This window comes from Sorex araneus, chromosome 5, assembly GCF_027595985.1.
Source record: "Sorex araneus isolate mSorAra2 chromosome 5, mSorAra2.pri, whole genome shotgun sequence".
NCBI classification, from domain to species: Eukaryota; Metazoa; Chordata; class Mammalia; order Eulipotyphla; family Soricidae; genus Sorex; species Sorex araneus.
The window spans coordinates 91,071,419-91,096,067 of NC_073306.1; the positions used below are offsets into that span (position 1 = coordinate 91,071,419).

General features: G+C 43.4%; 1 protein-coding gene across 1 annotated transcript in view; it reads right to left on the reverse strand.

Annotated features, from left to right (window-relative positions):
- Window positions 1-22,508, reverse strand: part of FNDC7 (fibronectin type III domain containing 7) — a 30,751-nt gene extending 8,243 nt beyond the window's left edge. The window contains exons 1-9 of the mRNA XM_004620042.3: window positions 22,446-22,508; window positions 21,854-21,872; window positions 13,050-13,304; window positions 11,660-11,920; window positions 10,040-10,297; window positions 7,043-7,297; window positions 5,052-5,309; window positions 4,113-4,367; window positions 293-547 (exon numbers count right to left, since the gene is read on the reverse strand). Of these exons, the coding sequence (XP_004620099.2) occupies window positions 293-547; window positions 4,113-4,367; window positions 5,052-5,309; window positions 7,043-7,297; window positions 10,040-10,297; window positions 11,660-11,920; window positions 13,050-13,304; window positions 21,854-21,872; window positions 22,446-22,508 (1,879 nt within the window). The remainder of the gene's footprint in view (window positions 1-292; window positions 548-4,112; window positions 4,368-5,051; window positions 5,310-7,042; window positions 7,298-10,039; window positions 10,298-11,659; window positions 11,921-13,049; window positions 13,305-21,853; window positions 21,873-22,445) is intronic.
- Window positions 22,509-24,649: the final 2,141 nt, after the last annotated feature.

The following is a 24,649-nucleotide window of genomic DNA, read 5'->3' on the forward strand; positions in this document are numbered from 1 at the left end:
TCTCGGGAGAGCCCGGCAAGCTACCGAGAGTATCCCGCCAGGCAGAGCCTATCAAACAACCCGTGGCATATTCAATATGCCAAAACAGTAACAAGTCTCATAATGGAGATGTTACTGGTGCCCGCTTGAGCAAATCGATGAACTACGGGATGACAGTGCTACAGATTTGAATCTATAAAGCCAGCTAGGTGGAGCTGTAGCATCTTTTTCAATGAGAAGGTAGAACCTAGGCCCTAGTTTCTAGCAGAGCTCTCGGGCTCTCTGCAGCTAACCTCACTGTGAATCCACTTACTTGAGGAATAGTTTTGGGACACGCAGTCTACAGTTAATCCGGTGGCACTGACCGCTTTCAGGGTCACGGTATAGTTAACACCACATGTGATGCAGCCCAGATGGCAGTGGTTTTGGTGAGTGTGGCACTTAGATGGGCCGGTGTTTGATGCCAGGACTGCCACATAGGTTTGGGCGCCAGTGCCAACAGTCCAGCTCACGTTGATGACAGACTGGGTGACTTGAGTTACTGCCAGCCCTGCAGGACAGCATGGCCCTTTAACAGGAAGAAAAAATAGAAAAGAGAATTGGGGGGTTATTTTTCACCGAGGATTATTTATCAAAAAATGGCCAAGAATGGTATTTTGCTGGTGCTATTCAATGTCCCAAATTTCCCAAACCCTTCCTTGTTAAACAAATTGTCCTTTTGTTAAGCAAAATCTCATTCTCTCAGCAACTTTAATGAACATCAAATGTGTATAGAGTCACTTTCCCCTGGAATGTGAAGCTCTTGCTGCTGACAACAGGCATTTCCCCTCATTATCTTTCAACCTATTAAAAAACATTCTTTGGGCTGGAGAGAACTCAACAAGCCGAGTTCAATCCCTAGCACCATATTGTGCCCCTGACAGTCACTCGACTGGGAGTGACCTCTGGCCCCAGCATAGAGCTGGGAGTAGCTCCCCTAAATGACCCCCAAACAAAAATAAAATTAAAATAAATTAATAATTTGCTATTTTTTGAAAAAAATCCTTTGTTTTCCTCCAACTTTAAATTACATTTGGGGTCTAGGGGAAGTTATTAGAGCAACCTGCCTTGCAAGAATATGGCGGCCAGTTCATGTCCAACAGATGCCAAGAGTGACCCTGGCTCTGTTTTTGATGGTCCCAGGCAAAACTAACAGTTTCCAGCTACACCCTAGTGGGGTGTGTGTGTGTGTGTGTGTGTGTGTGTGTGTGTGTGTGTGTGTGTGTGTATGTGAGTACCACCGAAAGAGGTGTGAATTCAAAGAAAGAACTCCAAAGGCTAGAGTGCACGTATTGCACATGGGAACCTCAAAGTCATCATTGGCACTGTACAGTCCACTGGGAATGGGGCCCCAGAAAGGATGCCTGAGCACCATTGGGGAGAAGCCTCTGAGAGCCACTGAGTATGACCCAAAGAAGCAACAACAACAACATAAGAAAATAGAAAAGACAAAATTTCTTATTAAAAATAAAGTGGTGTTTGGATGTGACTCCCAGAGAGCACCACAGTTAAAGAGAAGGGCTAGCACCATGGCCAAGACTGTGGCACTAGGTGGGAGGGGTGGCCTCTGGCAAGCACTTGGATAACCACCTAGGCCATCATTACGTGCCACAGCACAGACTGGGGCCTCAGGAGGGAACGTGTGCAAACATAGCAACACAGCAACCAAAGGAGCACTAACCTCAGTGAGCAACAATGCTGAGTGTGCGGCCTCTCATGAGCATCCCAGGTCACACTGTGCGACCTGGGTGCAATGTGCCCCCACGTCATTGCAATTACATCAACCCAATACAGGGAAGGGGAGGGAAGAAATAGAAATGTAAGTAGAATTTCAGTGGACCAACAAGCTAGTTCAGGGTTTACGATATTCATCTTGTGTGTTGCTGACTCCAGTTCAAACCCCAGCATCATTTTTGTTTTCTATTTTTCTATTTGCTTGTTTGTGCGTTGTTTGTTTCTTTTGGCAGTGCTCAGGACTTACTCCTGACTCTGCACTCAGGGATCACTCTTGGCAAGACTCAAGGACCCTATGTGGTGCTGAGGACTGAACCTCAGTCGCATACCAGTTAAGGATTGAACCCAGGTCAGCCATGTACAAGGTAAGAGCCCTACCTGCTGTAATACTATCACTCTGGCCCAATTCCCAATATTGCATATTGTCCCCTGAGCCCTTCCAGAAGAAATCCTCAGCACAGACCCAGGAATGGTCCCTGATTACTGCTAATAGCCCCAAGTCCCCCTCCCAATTAAAATAATAATTATAATTTTTTAAATAAAACTTTTTAAAAAGTTCAGTTGCAAATTTCAAAGCAATGGTCACATTAACTGCTTCCCCTAACCTAACATTAGATTGCACTTACAATTACTTGCAATAGAATGTATTTTGCCTTTCTTGTGCAACTTATAGTGCATAACTGATATAAAAGCTTAAAGTATTCATAATCATCCTAGAATACCACAGCTAATCCCAGTTGTCTGGGGCCCGTTATACACGATTTAGGATATTTAGAATCTTCCTCTGTATTTTAAATTTTGCTTCCTTTTATGTTTCAACTTGAATAACAAACCCAAAATGCCATTTACTCAAAGACTAAGTAGCACTGTGGTCCTGTTGTTCATTGATTTGCTTGAGCGGGCACCACTAATGTCTCCATTGTGAGACTTGTTGTTACTGTTTTTGGCATTTGAATATGCCACGGGTAGCTTGTCAGGCTCTTGCTGCACAAGAGTCTCTCAGTAGTTTGCTGGACTGTCCGAGAGGGCGGAGGAATGGAACCCATGTGCAAGGCAAACGCTCTACCCGCTGTGCTATCTCTTCAGTCCCAAAGACTAAGTAATTTACCAAATTTATTCACATACAAAACTATAAATCAGTTGCAGTTCTTTCCTTTTTTTTCTTTTTATCTGCCTTTGCTATGCATCTGGCAGTACATTAGGTGCTCTGTAGCACTAATGTACTTAATAATCACAATCATCCATGAGACCATTATTCCCCCTTTGACCAATTAGAAAACTGAAACTCAAGAAGCATTTTATTTATTTATTTATTTGCTTTTTTTTTGGTCACACCCAGTGATGCGCAGGGGTCACTCCTGGCTCCTGCACTCAGGAATTACCCCTGGCAGTGCTCAGGGGACCATATGGGATGCTGGGATTCAAACCCAGGTTGGCAGCATGCAAGACAAACACCCTATCCTCTGTGCTATCACTCCAGCCCCAAGAAGCATTTTTTTTCCAAGAAGCATTTTAAAGAGGAAGATTTGAAAGGATCAGAGTCAAAATTTAAAAACCGGCCTATTTGGTAAATAGTTAGTTGTTTTGGTGGACTGAGACACAGGGGAATGTGAATTCAAATAAAATGTATTGCAGATTCAACTGATTCCTCCAGGGATGCCAGTTTATGAGTAGAAGACTAAAGTCTTCGGATGAATATTTTTATAGAACCTGTATCCAAATGTTCAAAGCTCTGTTTAGCAGAGACTGAGGTTCTTTGAAAGGCTCCCGAGTTTAATGCATTTCTTTCACATTTAGGTGACCAAACCTAAATGCGATCTTTCTTAGATTACTTGTTAGGGACTATAGAGATAGCATAGCCCTGAGAGAGTTTGCAGGGCACACAGTAACCTGGGTTCTATCTCCAGCACTCTGTCTGGTCCCCCGAGATCCAGTAGAAATGATCCCTGAGTACAGAGCCAGGAGTAAATCCTGAGCACCACCAGGTATGGCCCCAAACCCAAAAATAAGTAAACAATCCTAAAGCCTGGAGAGAGAGAGAGAGAGAGAGAGAGAGAGAGAGAGAGAGAGAGAGAGAGAGAGAGAGAGAGAGAGAGAGAGAGAGAGAGAGAGAGAGAGAGAGAGAGAGAGAGAGAGAGAGAGAACAGGGGTTAAGGCCTGCACCTGGTTAAGGCTTCCTACTCTGGTTCCATCCCCTGCATATGGGCCTCCAATCACTCCCAGGAATGGCCCCTGAGAACACAGCCCCACAGAAGCCCTGAGAACTGCAGGTGGGGCCCAACCCCTCAAGCTCCCAAATCACAATTCCCCTGGATCCAACAACTCCTATGGGCCCACATCCAGGCTGGGGGTGCACTTACCCGTTTCTAAGGGCACACTGTAGCTGGGGAGGCTCAGTCCGGCCTGGGTCTCAGCCACAGCAGTGACAGAGAACATGGAGCCGCAGGGCAGGCCGTGAAGGGCACATGACTCGCCTGCGCTGCTGCACTGGTACAGGCCTTTCTCCCCCTGAGCGGTCACCGTGTACGTCGCATCTGCATTCGTGGTTCGCCAGAACACGTTCACCATGGAGAACTCGTCCTTTGAAACATTTTTTATTTCTGGACTGCAAGGAGCTATGAAATTTTCAATGATTACTTGACAGCGAGAGTCAAGACTCTCACAAGTGCCATTTGGTCTAAAGACCTTCCTCCTGGTCAACCATCCCACACCTCTGGGGCAAAGTTCACAGAGCCTCTGCATGAAAGCCTTTTCACCCTGTGGTGTGGCTCCAGTTTCCAGAGCATCAGACCAACTGGAAAAAGTCAAGGACACTGTGAGCAAAAGCAAAGGGTGTGGGGTGGGGTGGGGTGAACCAATATAGGCAGGTCCCCACCCCCAAAGGTCAGAGAAAACAAATAGCTACTGTTTATCACCGGGGAGATTTTCCCTCCTCTCAGAGTCTTGTCTTTTTCCTTTTTATCCCCTTTCCCTCTTTTTATTTTTATTTTATTTTGGGGCCACACCCATAAGTGCTCAGGCCTTACTATTGGCTCTGTGCCCAGGGATCACTCCTGCTGAGCTCAGGGGACCATATGGGGTCCTGGGAATCAAACTCAGGTCAACCGTGTGCAAAGCAAACACCTAAATGCTGTACTATTGTTCCAGCTCCCCTTTTCTCTCTTCAACCTTTTCATTACTAAGAGGGCGAGTTTAACTGCTTTCACACTGAGCCATAGGAGCCTGTTTAAGAATCTTGCTGAAGGCCCCTAGGAGACAAATCACAGACTTCAGTGAGGGAAGTCCCAGCTGGCTCATACCTGTGGTGACACCTCGGGAAGTGCAGGATGTGTTGCTGCCCCGGGCCTCGCTGAAGGAATACACGGTGATATTGTACTTGGTGTCACACTCTAGGGCTGAAAGTGTGCATGCAGGAGCCGTGTCATTGCACACCACCACACTGAACCCGTCCATTGCCCTGGTTTCGTAAAGTTCGGCACCACGAACAGGAGACCAGACAACCTCTACCCGATCACTAGATACCACCACTGGGTTAATGTCACTAGGACAACAGGGAGCTGGAAGCAGAGCAAGACACGAGGGGTCAGCATGGGAACACTGCAGTCAGAGAGGCAAGTCCTGATCTCCCTGTGTCCAGAAACTTTACCACCTGCAAGTACCTTCTGCAGGTTTACTCAGTCAGCTCTGATGTAGGCATAAGCACTGCTCCAGAAGAAGTGCTCTCTATGGATGTGAGAAGCTGCATCCCATCAACTCAAGAGCTGCATGTCCTTCCATACCTGCCTCCAGCAGCCTCACTTCCTCGGCCCACCTATGCTCTCATTTTCCTATGCCTCTATTGGCATGTCAGTTCCTCTCCTGCAGGATAGTCAGACAACAGTTTTTGTTGTTGTTGTTTGATGATGCCAGTGATAAAACCCACAGCCTCACACATGCAAGGCGAATGCTCTTCCCTACCTCTCAGCTACATTTCTGACTCCTGACTGGATCACAGTTTTTAGCCTAGGATCTAGATCCTATCAGTCTTTCAAACATTAACCCAGATAGAACTGGGAGTTAGGGGAGAGGGGAAGCATTTTTATATCAGCAGCTCTTAGATGAGACCCTAGGTTACATCCAAGACACAGTCTGACAAATGTTGAACTCAGCTTGAAGTTTTTTGAAATGCTCATACCCCATCTACATTCCTTTCACCCTTTAAGACTAGTTCCAAGCCACTCTGCCTGAAGGCTTTTTTTGCCCTCTTGAGACTTTATCAATAGCCTTTTACTCTAAATTCCAAAAGCACTTATTTTTGATGACTTCATCATGGTATAACTTATGATAACCCAGGTAGATTGTTATTTGTATAAGTATAGTATTTTTGCCTATAAATATAATTATTTTTGTTATTCCACTCATGCTTCAAAAACCTAGCCTTTTCCATATGCTGATCACACTATGATAAAGACTGAGATAAGGGAATATGTACAAACAACATAATTCTCTGCTTCATGGAAGATCCAAGCCCTATAAGAATATTTATTGAATTGTGATTTATCACAAATTCCTTTGCATAGGATTCGTCTTTGCTTATTATTTGCCCTACTTTGCAGTGGAGGAGACTAAAGAACTGGCGAGGTGAACACCATTCTGCCCATTGGACAAGTGAGCTATTGCTTCTTAGGATATTACTCCAAAAGAGTGCCTTGTACCACAGAACATCTTTGCTGTTGCATCTCTTTTCTTGTCTCAGGGAAAAAGTGAACCATGGAGGCTTATGGATTACAAGGACCCTCTCCCTTTTTGGGGGAGGGGGGTTTGGGTCAAACCCAGTGGTACTCAGGGCTTGCTCCCTGTTCTGTGCTCAGGGATCACTCACGGTGGGCTCAGGGAACTAAAGGGGGTTCCAGGGATTGAACCTGGATTGTCTGTGTGCAAGGTAAATACTCTCCTTGCTACACTATCACTCCAGTTCCTACAAACCCCTTTGATATCTAGAACAGGAGGGAATGCTGTTATGTTGTTGGTGGAGGATTCAGTTTTTCATAGCTGGACTGAAAAAATACACTTATTTCTCCCCCTTTTTTTATATCCTGAACATTGCGTATTGCTTCTTAAGCTTAGGCACATGAAAATAAGTTTCCTAGTCTCGGAAGAATGGGAGAGAAAAGATGCTACTTTTATTGCTGACCTAGAATGACCCCCCAATGATCTATATAAAGTTGTTAAGTACATAGGTGATCCATCCATTCTGCTACTGAGCTTAGGGAACACAAAACACCATTTATAGCAGTCAAGTGTGACTTACCTGTAGTATAGTTGAACACATCTCCCAAAGGGCTCTGTCCTGCCTTGTTATAGGCAAAGACACTAATAAAGTAAGTGAAGCCACACTCAGATAAGAAATTACACTGGGTAAGGGATGTGTTACAATGTACTTCCAAGCCATCATCACTCTTCACAAAGGCCACATAGTAATCAGCCAGATCCACATTGGACCAAGTCACTGAAAGATGGCCAAGAGGATCTTCTTGGATGTTCACTCTTCCAGGGGCACAGGCAACTAGGAAATGATAAATAACAAACAGCTATGAGAGTTCTTCAATATATTTTCCTTGCATCTTTGCAATTATCCAGTCTTTTTGTTTTGTTTTGTTTGGGGGACTCTGCCAGGGGTGCTCAGGGTTTAGTCCTGGCTCTGCACTCACGAATCACTTGTAGTGGGACTTGGGAACCAAATGAGGGGCCAGGAATTGAACCCAGGCAAGTGGGTCAAGCCAAGTGCCTAACCCTATGTACAATTGTTTCAGTCCCAATTGTCTGGTATTTTAAGACAACCTCAATAGTAACTTTGAAGTTCTTTGTATTTTGTTGTTGTTTTTTAATTTGGGACCATATTTTAAGTTTTCAGAGATTACTCTTGGCTCTGTGCTCAGGTATCACTCTTCAGTGCTCTGAGATCACATGCAATATTGTGGACTGAACTGGCATCAGATGCACAGGAGAAAAAAATCTTCACTAATGTAGTATCTCTTTGACCCAGAACATCTGACTTTTGTAACAGTTGAATTTGGTATGGGACATGAAAAACTATTTACTAAAGTCATTTGAATATTGTCTTTATATAATTAAAGAAAATTATTTAGGACACAGACCACAACAAACTCCTATGACCTGTCCAAATTCTCTTATTATCACTGTCACTGTCACTGTCATCCCGTTGCTCATAGATTTGCTCGAGTGGGCACCAGTAACACCTCCATTGTGAGACTTGTTTTTACTGTTTTTGGCATATCAAATACACCACTGTTAGCTTGCCAAGCTCTGGCGTGCGGGCGAGATACTCTCGGTAGCTTGCCGGGCTCTCCAAGAGGGATGGAGGAATCGAACCCAGGTTGGCTGCGTGCAAGGCAAAAACTCTACCCGCTGTGCTATCACTCCAGCCCCTCTTATTATATGAAACCTTAAAATAACAGATAAAGACATACTACAGGTGTTAAGGTCCTCACCTTGCAGCTGACCCAGTACTAAATTGTTCCCTGAGCACCACAGGAGATATCCCCAAGCACAGAATTGGAATAGCCCCCAGTACTGCCATGATCCCCATAGATAAAATAATGGTTCATCAGAATCTTATAGTTATTGTGAAATATAGAGACTGTCTTCCTCTCTCTCTCTCTCTCTCTCTCTCTCTCTCTCTCTCTCTCTCTCTCTCTCTCTCCCCCTTTTTTTGTTTTTGTTTTTGTTTTGGGCCACACCTGGTGATGCTCAGCCTAACACACATATTTCTAAATGGAGGAGTAAACCCTTACAGAAATTTGTCTTTATTTCTATGACAAGTGTGAAAAATGGGAAAACAACTAAGCACCTACTCAAAACTGTAGACACATCATTTTTACCTTCAAAAATAGCTTACACCAAGTCTAGGTCAATAAAACAGAATGTAAAAAAAGACGTTACTATCTGTACTATACCATTAGAACTGTATATAACTCAAAGTGGATCTTAGAACTTTTACAACTTTACAGTAAAAGACAAAATAAGGGGCTGGAGTGATAGCACAGTGGGTAGGGCATTTGCCATGAACACGACCGACCCAGGTTCGAGTCCCAGCATCCCATATGGTCCCCTGAGCACTGCCAGGAGTAATCCCTGAGTGCAGAGCCAGGAATGAGCCCTGTGCATCACTGGGTGTGACCCAAAAAGAAAAAAAAAAAGACAAAATAAACTAATTTTTAAAAGATTTGAAATCCTAAGAGACAGTACCAGAATTCAGTAGCTTCCCTTGCACTCAGCTGACCTTGGGTTGATGCCAGGCACCGCAGATGATCCCTCCTGGGCACCATCAAAAGTGATCCCTGAAGGGGCTGGAGTGATAGCATAGTGGGTAGGGCGTTTACCTTGCATGCGGCCAACCCAGGTTCGATTCCCAGCATCCCATATGGTTCCCCGAGCCCCGCCAGGAGTAATTCCTAAGTGAAGAGCCAGGAGTAACCCCTGTGCATCTCCGGGTATGATGCAAAAAGAAAAAAAAAAGTGATTCCTGAACACAGAGCCAAGAATAAGCTCCAGGCACTGATGGGTGTGGCCCATCCCCCAACAAATAAAAAATTTAAAGATCTGGAATAAGACCTGATTTTCTTTTTTGTTGTTGCTGGTTTTTGGTTTTTGGTTTTTGGTTTTGGTTTGGAGACTACGCCTGGTGATCTCAGGGGTCGCTCTCGGCTCTGCACTCAGGAATTACTCCTGGCAGTGCTAGTGGGAGCATATGGAATGTCAGGGATTAAACCCAAGTCAGCTGCATGCAAGGCAAGCACCCTACCCGCTGTACTATCGCCCCAGCCCCTAAGACCTGATTTTCAAAGAAGTGGGTTTCCCAACGTGCAAACAATATGTGATTTCACTATCAGCATTATTCAAACTCATCAGGATGTCCAACTTGATGCTTTCGTTTGGATCAGGCTGAAAACTTCTAGAGTGTTTGGAACACTGTTGGCTATTTGTTCCCTGAGAGCAGCCCTTTGGCTCACTGATGCCCACTTTTACAACTTTAGAACTTTTACAACTTTACAGTAAAAGACAAAATAAGGGGCTGTAGTGATAGCACAGCGGGTAAGGCATTTGCCTTGCACATGGCCGACCCAGGTTCGAGTCTCAGCATCCCACATGGTCCCCTGGGCACTGCCAGAAGTGATTCCTGAGAGCAGAACCAGGAATGAGCCCTGTGCATCGCCCGGTGTGATCAAAAAAGGCAAAAAAAAAAAAAAGACTGATGCCCACCATGACGTCACTTTTGCTTGCTTACCTGTTTTCAGGGGCAGGGCTGAAGTTGATCTGCTGGATCCAGCATCATTGCTTGCTAGAACTGAAATTAAGTACTCAGTTCCACACTGCAGAGAGGAGATGGTGCAGGAACTGAGAGTTGTGTTGCAGCTCAGCTCTGAAGAGTCACTCAGAGCCATTGCAGTATAGTTGAAAGCACCTTCTGTCAGGGTCCAGGAGACAGATGCTCTCAGTGCCCCGCTATCAAAGGATGCTTGAATGTTGTCAGGAGCACAGGGACCTATATTTTGAGAAACAAGGCTTAGCTATAGTCTCAACAACCCTACCAAGATTTGGCCTGACAATGTTGCAAAGCTTGGAGTCTGAAGCATCCAGAAGGAGGATAATTCTAAGTATTCATAACATAAAATTGGTGTATAGGGTACCTAACAAATGGCAACATATCTGCCAATAATTATACAAACTCATTGTTAGCTGTATAAAATTGCTCTGACCATGTAATTTAATCTTTTCTAACTGAATTTTTTCTCACCTGTAAATGGATCTAATAAACTCAGTACCTATGGATACTCAATGAACAAATTCTGAAATAATGAGTGTATACACACTTGGACAAGTGATTGTAATAGTTAAATGAAAGTATAAATGTGAAGAGCTAAAGGGCCATGTAGATACATAACATGCAAGTTTAACTTTTATCCTTTAAAAATGTTTTGGTTGTATTTTAGGTAAGGTGTTTACAATAGGTTAACATCTATAGTAATAATGTAACACACCAGTATAATAAGTGATAGGTTAAATATTCTTTACATTGTTTTTTTTTTTTTTTTTTTTTTTTTTTTTTTTTTTTTGCTTTTTGGGTCACACCTGGCGATGCACAGGGGTTACTCCTGGCTTTGCACTCAGGAATTACCCCTGGCCGTGCTCAGGGGACCATATGGGATGCTGGGATTTGAACCCGGGTCGGCCGCGTGCAAGGCAAACGCCCTACCCGCTGTGCTATCTCTCCAGCCCCGTTTCTTTACATTGTTGATTAGCTTCAACAGTACCCCTTTTCCCTTTCAACACCTGATAAGAATTTTTTATGACTATTAAGTCAATTTTTCCTAGCAGGGCAAACTTTCTTTGTATTCTAAATCAATGCAAAGAAAGGGAAGTATTAAATGTGATGACCAAATATTAAGGCAGTTTTTTAAAAGTGCCTCCCAAATTCTTTTCTCTACATTATTTTGAGGGAGAGACACACCCATCGATATTTAGGCCTCACTCCTGGCTCTTTGCTCAGTGATCACTCCTGGAGCAGTTCCAGGGATCATAGGTGCTGCTGAGGATCAACCCCCAGCTTGGCCACATACAAGGCCAGCACACCAGCAGCTGTACTATTTCTCCAGGCCTACTTACTTCTACATTCTTAAACATATGCTTTCCTTTCCTTAGAGTTATATTCTTGAAAAAACTAGAGAAGGTGGTCTAAGGGGCTGAGAAGTTAGGTTCAGTCTTCTGGATTCTGTAGTATTATAAGGCCCTCCCGGCAGGCCTTAGAGAACTGCTTAGGAAATAGGAATTCAGTTCCCATCTCTGCAGAGAGCCACCTCACCACCCAAAAAGAATACTGCTTAGGGTGGCAATGAGAAATCCTTACTTGTTCTCTGATTACAAGTGGAGTCATCTCCAGGGGTTCCGTTGGCATTCCATGCATATGCCTTGATGGTGTAGAGAGTTCCGGGGTCTAAACTGGTGAATGTCAAGGAGGTGCCCGTGGTATTCTCTTTCCAGATTCTCCCAAGACCATTGGCACGCATAATGGACACAGAAAACCCAGTGGCCATGTAGACAGCTTTCCATTGCACAAGAATGGAGTCTGGGCTGGGAGAACTCACTTCGAGAACTGGTGCTGCCAACACTGCAGAAACAAATGTGTGGGCACTGTATTACAAAAATCTGGTCCAGGAGAAATCAAATTTAGGAATGAGTACTTTGAGACTGATTATCATAATAGGAGATAAGTATTTGTTTTGCAAAGGGATTTGTGGCAGAGCTCCTCTCAATAGTTGCTATGGAAATGTCTAATCATAAATGACTCGGTGGAAGGAAAGGGGACAGAGACTCTAATATTGGTTTTACTTTCAAATGGAGGTTGATAAGAAATTAGGTAAAGCATTTCTGCCATCATAATAGAAATCAGTGGGGAAAAAAGATAGAAATCAGTGGGGAAATTATGGTTTTTAACTATTTGAACTAAAGTGCACATAACTCTTCAAAAATATGACTGGGTACAACTTGATTAAATTAGCTTAAATAATGCTGACATCCATTCCATTCTAATTTTTATTTTGGGGCCACACCCAACAGTGGTAGGGCTTACTCCTGACTGCACTCAGGGATAACTCCTGGAAGGCCTGGAAGGACCATCTGGATGCTGGGAATCAAACCCAGGTTGGCCCTTGCTAGGCACACACCCTGTCAGATACACTATCTCTCTGGCCCCTCCATTTTTTTTTTATTTCAAATAAGCTAAAGGATAACAAAATCCCTTCCATGTGTTTTTTGTTCAGCATGGTCTTTATAAATAAGGATAGAAACAGAAATCTCTTTTTTATTTTATTTACTTATTTATTTATTTTTGGCTTTTTGGGTCACACCCGGCGATGCACAGGGGTCACTCCTGGCTCATGCACTCAGAAATCACCCCGGCGGTGCTCAGGGGATCATATGGGATGCTGGGATTTGAACCCGGGTCGGCCGCGTGCAAGGCAAACGCCCTACCCGCTGTGCTATCACTCCAGCCCCAGAAATCTCTTTTTTAGAGATATTTGAAAGCAGACGTATTTTTAAAAGATGCCCAGAAATAGGTTTCATTTTCCAAAGCAAGGCATCTGGGATTTAAATTCTACAGATGTCTAGATTCCCCCCAACTTATCACTTGGTGGCTTTCATTTCACAAATACTTGTGTGAAACCATCTATACTAAACATTTGTGGTTTCAGTATATTTGGTCCAGATCACTCAACAAACAATAAGAGTTCTGCTACCTGTCTTCGCCTGCCTTGGGGGTGATGCTTCACTTCTCCCCATGGCACTGATGGATCTGACGGTGATTTGGTACAAGGTTGCAGCTTTCAGGCCCATCACAGTCCCTGGGGAACTGGCCACGATGGTTTCAATAACAGTGTCCCCATCCTCAGCTGTGAGGAGGTAGCTGGTAGCCCCAGGCACTGTAGCCCATTCCACTGTGATGCTGTTGCTGATTTTTGAATATGCCTGATCAATAGTGGGTATTTCAGGAGCTGAAAGAGATTTTGAGGTTGTTTATTAGCTAGAATATCTACAAGGATGATTTCTTCCATCATTTTACTTTTCAAACTCAATCATTATCTTGGGACCAGAGGATAGTTTGGCAAGAGTACTAGCTAATTCAGAGTCAGTACTTGACTTACATGGTTCAAGTTAGCTGAACTTGGTTCAATTTCTATCACCACTTAGGATTCCTAACACCCTGCCAGGTATGACCCTGAGCACATAGCCAGGTGTGGCCCCCAAACAAAACAATAACCAAAACTGAGACAACAAAAGGCAAAGCTACTTTTCAGAAGGGAAGTGGAAAGCTCAAACCTCTTGTTTGAACAAGATTTCAGAAAGAGTTTTCCTAGCTGCTTTGGGAAAAATTTGCCCTTATTGTATTTTTGTGTGTGGCCAGGGTGGATGCGGGAGGGGAGGTGTTTGAGCCGCTTCCAATGGTGTGCTCAGGACTTACTCCTGGCTCTGGGATCCTGGCTGGCTCTGGGGAGGACCATACGGAATGCCAGGGATTGAACCTAGGTTTGCATGCAAGGCAAACCTCCTACTCACTATATTATCGTTCCAGCTCCAAATCTTATTTTATTTTTTTAATTTAATATTTAAATTTTATTTAATTATTTATTTGCTTTTTGGGTCACACCAGGCAATGCACAGGGGTTACTTCTGGCTCTGCACTCAGGAATTACTCCTGGCGGTACTCAGGGGACCATATGGGATGCGGGGAATCGAACCCGGGTCAGTCGTGTGCAAGGCAAACGCCTTACCCGCTGTACTACCACTCCAGCCCCCCCTCCTTATTGTATTTTAAGAAGAGTTAAATGAGATCTAAGATCTTCAAACTTTTGCCACATGAGAACCCAAATAGTCTATGGGGCAGTGGTTGAAGAGCACTTGAAGTAGAGAGCCAGAGAAAGAGCTCTATAGGCCAAACTTTGTATGCACAAGGCCTGAGTCTGATCCTTGAAACCACCAGGAATTACCTCTGAGCACAGAACTGAGAAAAGCTCTTAAGCACCACTGGGTATGCCAACCCCACCCCAAAAATAAGGGGGGGGAGGTAGGGAGAAAAGGTTAATATAGAGGGGACTGGTGATTGTGGAAAGGTCTTGGGGGAGGCAAAATACAACTGGAGAGATATATCTAGAAGATTCTAGTCTAGCTTGAAATTCTGTGATTTTCCAAGCCTGCTTTATTGCTGATCTCCCCACTAAGCCCACGACCACCTTCCTCTATTTGCCGCCTGGGCCCCCTGCCATGCCTATCCTCACCTTAGTTGGCATTTCCTGCACTTTGCGTTTTTTTCCAGTGGCTTTTAATGTAGGAAGAAGGAAAAGTGAGTCATTTGTTTTATAATCACCCTTTCACACTTTCTCAAATATTATGACCATTTTCAGATTTCTTCAATAGAAAATTAAAACAAAGTTTCCTTCCTCTCTTTAGCAAAATATCTGCCTGAGAAAGATCCTCACATCAGGTGGTGGTGGGCGAGGGAACTGAAAATGCTCAGGTTGTGTGTTTGCATAAGACATTTTTACACTGTCGGTACAGGGTAGTAGATACAGTCCAATAAGGAGATTGGCCACTTTGCAAACATCCACAGACTCAAAACTATTCTGATTGCAGGGGATCCAAGTGAGAGAAGAGATCAAACAAAAATAGCTGAGTTTCAGTCAGCTAAAAACTGGCCGCTGGCCTTCATTGTTTAATAGCCTGCGTTTGCTGGGTAAAATCATTCTAGACCATGTAGAAACTAAGGGTCAAACAAAGCTATTGAGCAGAGAGGAAAGATGAGCAAAATGTGAGAGCGAATGTGTGATTTGCCAGACTTGCCTCTCTCTGTGCAACAGAGCCCCACTTTCCTCTATCTCCACCTCCCTCCAGCCACACACACACACACACACACACACACACACACACACGACCCTGCGTGTATGACACTGCAGTTTTCTCTTTCTGTCTGAGAACCCAGAGAGTTGCCCCTGACAGAATCTCCAAAATAACCATCCTGCAAGAAGGAACAAAGTCTCCACTGTGCACTGACCAGACATTCCTTGAACATCACTCAAGGTGGCCTCCTTCGCCACTGACAGAAAATGATGATGGTTATATAGGCTGGGGGTGGGGTGGGGGAGCTGCAGGTCCACTCATCTTGGTTATGATTCTACAGAAACTGGTTCTGCAGGAAGTCTTTTTTATTTTTTTTAAATTGAATGATCGTGAGCTACAGTTACAAAATGTTCATGTTTGAGTTTCAGTTATACAATGATTAAACACCCATCCTGCCACCAGTGTCCCCAGTATCCCTCGTCCCCATCTCACCCCTCCCCCTGCCTCTATGGAAGACAATTTCCCTCTTACTCTCTCTCTCTCTACTTTTGGGCATTATGGTTCGCAATACAGATACTAATTTTGGTTTTGGGCCATTCTTGGCAATACAGGACCATCATGTTTGGTCCTTCGTCTATTTTCAGCACATATTTCCCATCCTGAGCAATCCCTCTAATCACCATTGACTTAGTGATCCCTTCTATATCAGAGCTGCCTTCTCCCCCAGCTCATAAGGCGGGCTTCCAAATGTGGAGCAATCTTCCTGGTCCTACTCTAAACTGTCCTTGGGTGTTAGTCTCATATTATAGTTTATATTCCACAAATGAGTGCAGTAATTCTATGTCTGTCCTTCTCTTTCTGACTCATTTCACTTAGCATGATACTCTCCATGACCATCCACTTAAAAGCAAATTTCATGACTTCATCTCTCCTAACAGCTGTATAGTATTCCATTGTGTAGATGTACCAAAGTTTCTTTAACCAGTCGTCTGTTCTCAGGCACTCGGGTTGTTTCCAGATTCTGGCTATTGTGAACAGTGCTGCAATGAATGATCTTCAGGAAGTCTTGTGTTCCCTGTTCCTACAGCACAATAGAAAGCTCTAGAAAGTTTCTCTCACTTCAACCCACCCACAACAAAGGGGATTTCTCAGCACTTTTTTTTTTCTTTCACTTCTTCAGATTCTTCTCTCTGCCTCCCCACTCCCAAGTTGATCTTATCTCCTAAACTAGCCAAGCCTATTGATTGAAATACAATAATTTATGGACGGAGAGGGGTGAGGATGGGGGAAAAACAACATATTGACAGGGGAGGTCTGAGAGTGCCTTTGCAGAGGGGCAGGCAAGGCACCTAAGAGGCTAGCAGACAGACTATTGGCACAGGGGCTGGTGTTTCTGCAAATCTGCCTCATTGAATTGGGGGAGCTGGGAGAGGCACTTTCATCCTACAGGTTTACACTAACTTCATGGGATGAAGCACATGACTGCAAGATGGAACACTGCAAAGGACTTGGATCTCAAATTCTGAGTTCTAGTCCTGGCTTTGTCATGGTCTTTTGTGTATGAATGTCCAGCCATTTATTTCACCTCTTCCTGTCTCTGTTTTCTTTTTTGAGAAAGTGAAATACGAATAAGCTTAGATTTAAAGATTTACTTTGGAATGTAAAGTATCAATACCTTAAGATTGCGCATTTTGTTTTTGGGCCACACTTGGCAATGCTCAGGAGTGTTGGAACTACTCCTGGCAGTGCTCAGGAGACCATATGGAATGCAGGGGATCAAACCCTGGTTGGCCATGTGCAAGGCAAGTGCCCTACCCACTGAACTACTACCGTGGCTCTGAGAGAGCATTTTGAAAGCTGTGAGACAGACAGAGAGAGACAGAGAGAGAGAGACAGAGAGAGAGAGAGAGAGAGAGAGAGAAGAGAGAGGGGGGAGACAAAAAGAGAGACAGAGACAGAGAATGTTTATCAGGACAAACAAATTTGAGTTTGGAAAAAGCCAGACTGCCTCATGATGCCATGAGAATAGTCAGAGAAGCTGACATTCTAGGGCAACTGTAGTGAACACAATTTCAAAGATAAATTGCTTGTTTTTTTTCTTTTAGTTTTGGTTTGGTTTTGGGGCCACATCTGGCAGTGCTTAGGGTGTTTTATTCCTGGTGGGACTCAGGAGGCCATACGGGTGCCGGGAAACAAATTTGAGTCAGTTATGTGCAAGATAAGCACTCTACATACTGTACTATTGCTCCAGTCCTCAGAGTTCTTATTTTATACTTGGTTCTAAGGCAAGAAAGATCAACACCTCTATTCTAATGTTCCCTTTAAAGAGATGAGAAGAGTGACTGGGATGTATAAGCCGTCATGCATTAGCAGCAGTTTTTTATTTAATTTTTGGTTTTTAGACAACACCCTGTGATGCTCAGGAGTTACTTCCAGCTAGGTGCTCGGGAGTTGCTCCTGGACTCAGAGGACCATTTTGTGTCGAGGATCAAACTTGGCCTCCTTTCATGCAAAACCTAAACTCCAAGCCCTTGAGCCATTTCTTCAGCCCAGCATCAGTCATTTACTCTTTCTTAGTTCTATATTTGACTCACTTACTACACTGATGAAATAGTAAACTTTATTCCCTAGATGTGCAGCCAGCCACTTCAGTCAAAATCAGAACCCTTTGATTCTCAGCATCTGAGCATTCCACTAGCTCACAGTGATCAAAATCAGCCCAGGGGATCCTAAAGCAGGGCGGGGAGCCTCTGCTAAGGGTTATTTGGATATCTATAACACTGCTCAAGAAACATATAAAACCAGCATACGGTATGTGGGCCCCCGACAAGAAACACTTGTCTGGCCCACCATGAAACTGGGCCATACCACAAGATTCCATGGGCCTTATACAGCCCATGCAGGTCAGACGTTCCCAAGCCTGCCCCTGAGGCTCAAACAACACAGATAAACAGCCCAAGTCAGAGTACAAAGGAAACCAAACACCAGACACACACACACACACACACACACACACACACACACACACACACACACCAAAAAGACCTCCAACATAGCATCGATCAAATGTACCTCAGCTATTCAAAAGCCAGGATGAGGCAGTTAACACTAGCGGTATCTCAGTCTTTTTACCTCTTGAATAGTGTGGAGGACTGTGGGAGATATAAAAAATAAAAAGGCCCCTTCTGACGTCTTAATGTGTCCTGGCTCCTCCTAAGGGACAGCAGAACTGGACTGTGTCCACCCAGAGAGCCCAAGGAAATAGCTCAATGCCTTTTGATCTGCCTTGCAATGATTTGGTCATGAGTTCAAATCTCTAGTGTCCCACATGTGTCCAGCACAATCCTGATAGCAGTATTGAGTCTAGCAGCTCTGCTTTCCATGATCCACAAGGCCCCGAGCAATTTCCTGCCATCCCGTAGCCAGGTGTTCGTAAGCAAGTCCCCCAAAAGGAGTGTGATCCCCAGGGAGGACTGTAACTAAAAAGATGTGAAAGTGCCACAGGTCAGATGTGCACCCCCTGGCAAGCACGTGTATGAGCCCTGCAGTGCCACGTGGTGAGCTACTGAAACCCGTAAGAGTGTGACATCCACAATGAGCACTGCAGTCAAGAGTACAAAACTCAGTGACCACCGAACCTGTGTGTGCAGACTCAAAACTGGAGGTGCAAGTCCCAATGGAGGCTGCAGCTAACAGTATTTGAGTACCACAGCCTAGATTGTGTGAGATCCTCAGTCACTGCAACAACATCATACAGGAATTATGAGGGGGAGGGGGCATGAGGAAGGAGGGAGGGAGGGAATTAAAAATATATATGTCTCTGTGTATGGCCAGTCTTCATAGGACAGTTCATAGGACATAAACTAAGGACAGTTCATTTGAAAAGTTTCTCAATAGGATATGTGAATAAGAAGATACCTGTGATATCTCACAGTAATTAAAAAAAATTGAATGAATCTGTGAGAAGCACAGACCTCAAATGCATGAGGCTCTGAGTTGGAACCCTAGCATCATGAAACAAAAACAGCAACAGCAACAATAAAAAGATGTTAACACACCACTTCCTCCCCCTCCTGGATTTTAGGAATCAAAACTGAAATAAAATAGAAATGGAAATGACTGTTTTTAAGGGTCAGAGGAAGAGTACAGGGCTAAGGCATTTCCTCTGCTGGCAACAGACTCCAGTTTAATCCCTGCCATTGCAAATGATCTCCTGAGCACAAAGCTAGGAGTATTCCTCAAGCACAGCTGGGCGTGGCCCAAAGCACTTCTCAATAATCATTTTTTTATTTTGTTTTTTGGACCTAACCTGGCAGTGCTCAGGGCATATTTATGGTTCTGCACTCAGGGATCACTTGTGGTAGGCTCTGGAAATCATATGGAGTGCTGGGGATTGAATCCAAGTCAGACACTTGCAAGGCAAGCACCCTACTGGCTATACTATTGCTCTAAGTGTGTGTGTGTGTGTGTGTGTGTGTGTGTGTGTGTGTGTGTGTGTATGTGTATGTATACAGAGATAGATAGATATACATATATGTATATATGTGTGTATACTAGAATATATTTATATATAAAAATATAAATAGATAAATATATTCTCTAAAAGTATAAAATATAAATATACTATGATATGTATAATAATACTATTATGTGTATATTATCTATTATATATTTTTTTAATTTAAAAAATATTTTGTGTGGTTGTTTTGGGGTCACACCTGGCAATACTCTGGGGTTATGCCTGACTCTGTGCTCAGGAATTACTTCTGGCAGTGCTTAGAGGACCATTATATGAGATGCCAGGAGTTGAACCTAGGTTGGCTGCATGCAAGACAAACAACCTACCCTCTATACTATCTTTCCAGCTCCTCCAATAATAAATTTTTAGTCACGAATAGATTTTATGACATAATATCCACACGAAAAACCCTAGTGGACTATGTATTTTCAAATATATATAGGTATGTGAACATATGATAGCACAGGGGGGTTGCCTTGCACGCGGCTGACCTGGGTTTGATTCCTCCATCTCTCTTGGAGAGCTCGGCAAGCTACTGAGAATATCTTGCCTTCACGACAGAGCCTGCAAGCTACCCATGGCATATTTGATATGCCAAAAACAGCAACAACAAGTCTCACAATGGAAACGTTACTGGTGTCCGCTCAAGCAAATCGATGACAGTGACAGTGATATTATAATAAGAGTTATATGAATGTGGTCTCTCTCAAAAATGTCTTACTGAATGTAGTATTTTCAGGCTACATTTGACCCATGGGTAATTTAAGCTGCAAAAAACAAGACAGCACTGTAGCACTGTCGTTCCATTGTTCATTGATTTACTCTAACGGGCACCAGTAACATCTCCATTGTGAGGCTTGTTGTTACTGTTTTTGGCATATCGAATATGCCTGGGGTAGCTTGCCCGGCTCTGCCGTGTGGGCAGGATACTCTTAGTAGCTTGCCGGGCTCTCCGAGAGGGACGGAGAAATTGAACCCGGGTGGGCCTCGGGCAAGGAAACCGCCCTACCTGCTATGCTATAGCTCTAGTGAGTACTGTATATCAAATCTGAAGATTTTATTTTTACACTTGCTTTTCTCTAGTAGAGACTGTCATCCCGTTGCTCATCAATTTGTTTGAGCAGGCACCAGTAACGTCTCTTATTGTGAGACTTATTGTTACTGTTTTTGGCATATCGAATACGCCACGGGTAGTTTGCCAGGCTCTGCTGTGTGGGTGTGATACTCTCGGTAGCTTGCTGGGCTCTCCAAGAGGGACGGAGGAATTGAACATGGGTCGGCTGCATGAAAGGTGAACGCCCTACCGCTGTGCTGTCACTCCAACCCAGTAGAGACAAATTAATAAATAAATTTTTTTCTTATTTATGTTGAATCAGTCTAAGTTTATTGGTGACATATTGAATGTTATGGTTTTTCCAGATCATTTAAGGTCTATCAGATATAAATTTTCATGCTGGTAACTTTTACTTCTAAAATGTACTTCTAAAATGGGTAAGGAGATGCCTCTTTAATTATCCTTGGCAAATATATTTTAAAGAAAGCATTTTTGGACTCTCAGTCATCATTGTCTATATTCTAGGGATGCAAAATCAGAATTATAAAATAGGTGTCTTGAAATCATAATTTAAAATATTTCGGGGAGGCTGGAGTGATAGCACAGCGGGTAGGGCATTTGCTTTGCATGAGGTTGACCCAGGCTCAATTTCAAACACCCCGTATGATCCCCTGAGCATGCCAGGAGTAATTCTGAATGCAGAGCCAGGAGTAACCCCTGTGCATCACCTGGTATGACCCAAACAAACAAACCAAATAAATAAATAAAATAAAATATTTCTGTTCTCCCCCTCTAATTTCTCAGGAGACAAATAAGCAATGTGATTCATTGCTTATGACTAATACTTTATTTCCCTGATTGAAATGATGATCATTATATTTTTATCCATGGGTATGGATAAAATTCATAACTACTTGACTCTAAACATTTCAGCACACAGAATATTTTACAAAGGAATTTTCCTAAAGTTTGATTCATGGGTTTGTCTTACCAGTTATAGTTACAGTCTAAGTGTTTGGAAGACAGTCTAAGTTTTTTTCTGATAGAGTCACTATATTTCAGGCCAGGCAAAACTTAACAATGGAAATTCAAATCTAATATGAAGAGGGGAAAATTGCATTTCAAAAGAATTTTACCTGTTTTTGCTGAAGCAACCTGAAAGGGAAAGTTAAGAAAATCAGAACTACAGAGAAAAACACAAACATAAATCATATGAGTCATGAATATATCACATTTTTATATATTGTGAGTCATCATTTAATCCAGAGTACACTTATTGCATGCCTAGTTTCCCAGCTCAAACCTGCCACAAAGCCTTCTAAATAGAATCTGGAGTGCAGGCAGATCACATTGCTATTCCATTTTCCTCTGTGAACTGCCCATTGAACTCAGTCAGCTACTGACAGATTTTTCAGAAATCTTTGTTCTTGAAATACAATGACAAACTTGTTTTCTTTCTCTGGTAAATTGCATTAAATTTCAAACACACCAACGTATACAATCTTAATATAGTTTCTCCCCCCAAGTAGTTTAATTTCTATCTTCCCACCCATAGGAAAGAAGGAAGGAAGGAAGGAAGGAAGGAAGGAAGGAAGGAAGGAAGGAAGGAAGGAAGGAAGGAAGGAAGGAAGGAAGGAAGGAAGGAAGGAAGGGAGGGAGGAAGGAAGGAAGGAAGGGAGGGAGGGAGGGAGGGAGGGAGGGAGGAAAACAAATGTCTTTATTACTCACCATTTTCAGATAGATAAGGCTTAATACAATCAGAGACAAACCTGTCCCTGGCCCACCAGCCATCCTGTTGGACATGGCGCTCACATGGCACACAGCGAAGTTGTCATGGTGTCCAGGTGGGCTGTGCTGTAGGTTGAGGCGCAGGGACTGGCCACTGGGAACAGTCCTGGGAAGCAGTCCTGCCCCTCGAGTGTGGAGCTGATCTGTCACTAGGGCCCTTGGAGATGGGCTGATTCCAAAGACCAAAGAAACAAAGATGAGTGATTGAGAAACTATGCCAAGCAGACTAAAAAGCTCCTGTAACCAGGGTGTTGCCAAAATAGGTGAATTCTTTCCTTTACTTAAAAAGTTTTAAATACAGTTTTTATAAAGTTGAATAGCAAATTATTGATGTAGTTGAAAATCAATTGCAACATGACCTTTTTTCAACTTAAGGATCCTGAAAAGTTGTATTTTTCCTTTCAGCTTTCTTTGTTTTTGTTCTTCTTGCTGTTGTTTCAGTCCAGTGCAGTGATTCTTGCTGGTGGGAGCACTTTGGGGCAAAATTTCCAGCATCTAAGGTCCAGGAGCTAGGGTACTGAGGGTATTGGGGAAGATGTAATTTAATAGTACACATAATGGAAAGAGAAATGAATCCCCCAGATCTCATATAATTTCGTATGGTTATATTCAGCAATGTTAGATGCAACTTTGAGATAAGAGAGTTTATGTTTACTTGCTCAACAAAAAAAGAAATGATAATATCAGATCATAAAGGTGTTAGAAGCACTTCTATAATAATCATAGTGCAGTAAATAAATGCATTAAACTAACACATATGCCTCAAGTTTACAACGTGCAATCCGTCAATTTTATCTTTTTTTGGTGGGGAAGCTTTCAAGCTGTGCTGGGGAGGTTTGGGGGCCCCACTGGCAATTCTTTGCTGGACAGGTCAGTGGTTTGATGCAAGGGCCCAAGGATGGAGTGCTGCTGGGGACTACAGTTCCAGGGATGCTGGGTCACCCTGGAGGATAATGCTGGGCATGCACCCTTACTAACCATGGTTCTATCTCTCCGACTGAGTACTAGATCTTTAAAATGGGGAAAAGAGACCAGAGAGATAGTATAGGGGTTAGAACAGAGGTAAAGACACTTGCCTTGCCTGTGGAAAACTGGGTTGTTTCCCCACACCCCATATTGTCCCCCAGAGAGTGCCTGGAGTGATCCCTGAGTATAGAGCCAGGAGTAAGTCCTGAGATCTGCCAGGGTGGGGAGATGGCAAGGGCATGTTCCGGTAGTTAGAAAGAGTGTGTGGGGTCCTTGCTAAGTACATTCAATTCATCCATCCCAGTGGGACAGGAAGATAATCAAAGACTGGAAAACATATTTTAAAGAAACCTGTTCAATCTTGGTAGTGACCCTGAACACTGAACTGGAAGCACCATTAAGTGTGCTCCCCCAAAACCAAAAAATAAATAATAAAAATAAACTCATCCACCCCAGGACCACCTTGCAGTTCTAGTACTTTTTGTTTCCAGAACCGTCTTCCTTGTTCAGACTCTAATATTTAGCATTAATCCAGACATTATTATATTTAATAATAGCAAGTATGGAAATAAGTAATATACATTATTAACTGCCATAAAAAGTCACACAAGTATTAAATGGTGGTAGTGGAATAAAAACTCATTTGTTTGACTTCTATATCCATCCAAGATTAAAGTTAAAGAAAATGGATATACTCTCCTTAACTTCAAGATTTATAAATCTACAGTACTAAAACTAAAAATCCACAATCGGCCGACCTCCACTACCCAACCACCGCCACGCTCCAGGCCGCTTTCTAGATCGATGCATCACAAACACTTCCTACCCATTTTCCATCATTACCACACCATATTTGAACCTCCTCAAATATGGTGTTCAAATATGGTGTGAACCATAGGAACACCTGTAATGGCGATTAGAGGCCGCCCTAAAAACCTCCATCCCTCTCAGAGAGCCGGGTAAGCTACCAAGAATATCCCACCTGTGTGGCAGAGCCTGGCAAGCTACCCGTGGCGTATTCGATATGCCAAAAACAGTAACAACAATGGGCCTCATTCCTCTGACCCTGGAAGAGCCCCCAATATGGCAGCATTAAGAAGGATGAACTAGGAGAGGCTGATAAAATCTCAGGGCTGAACTAGGCTGCCAAAACGAAGAAGAACTAAAATGACTGCACT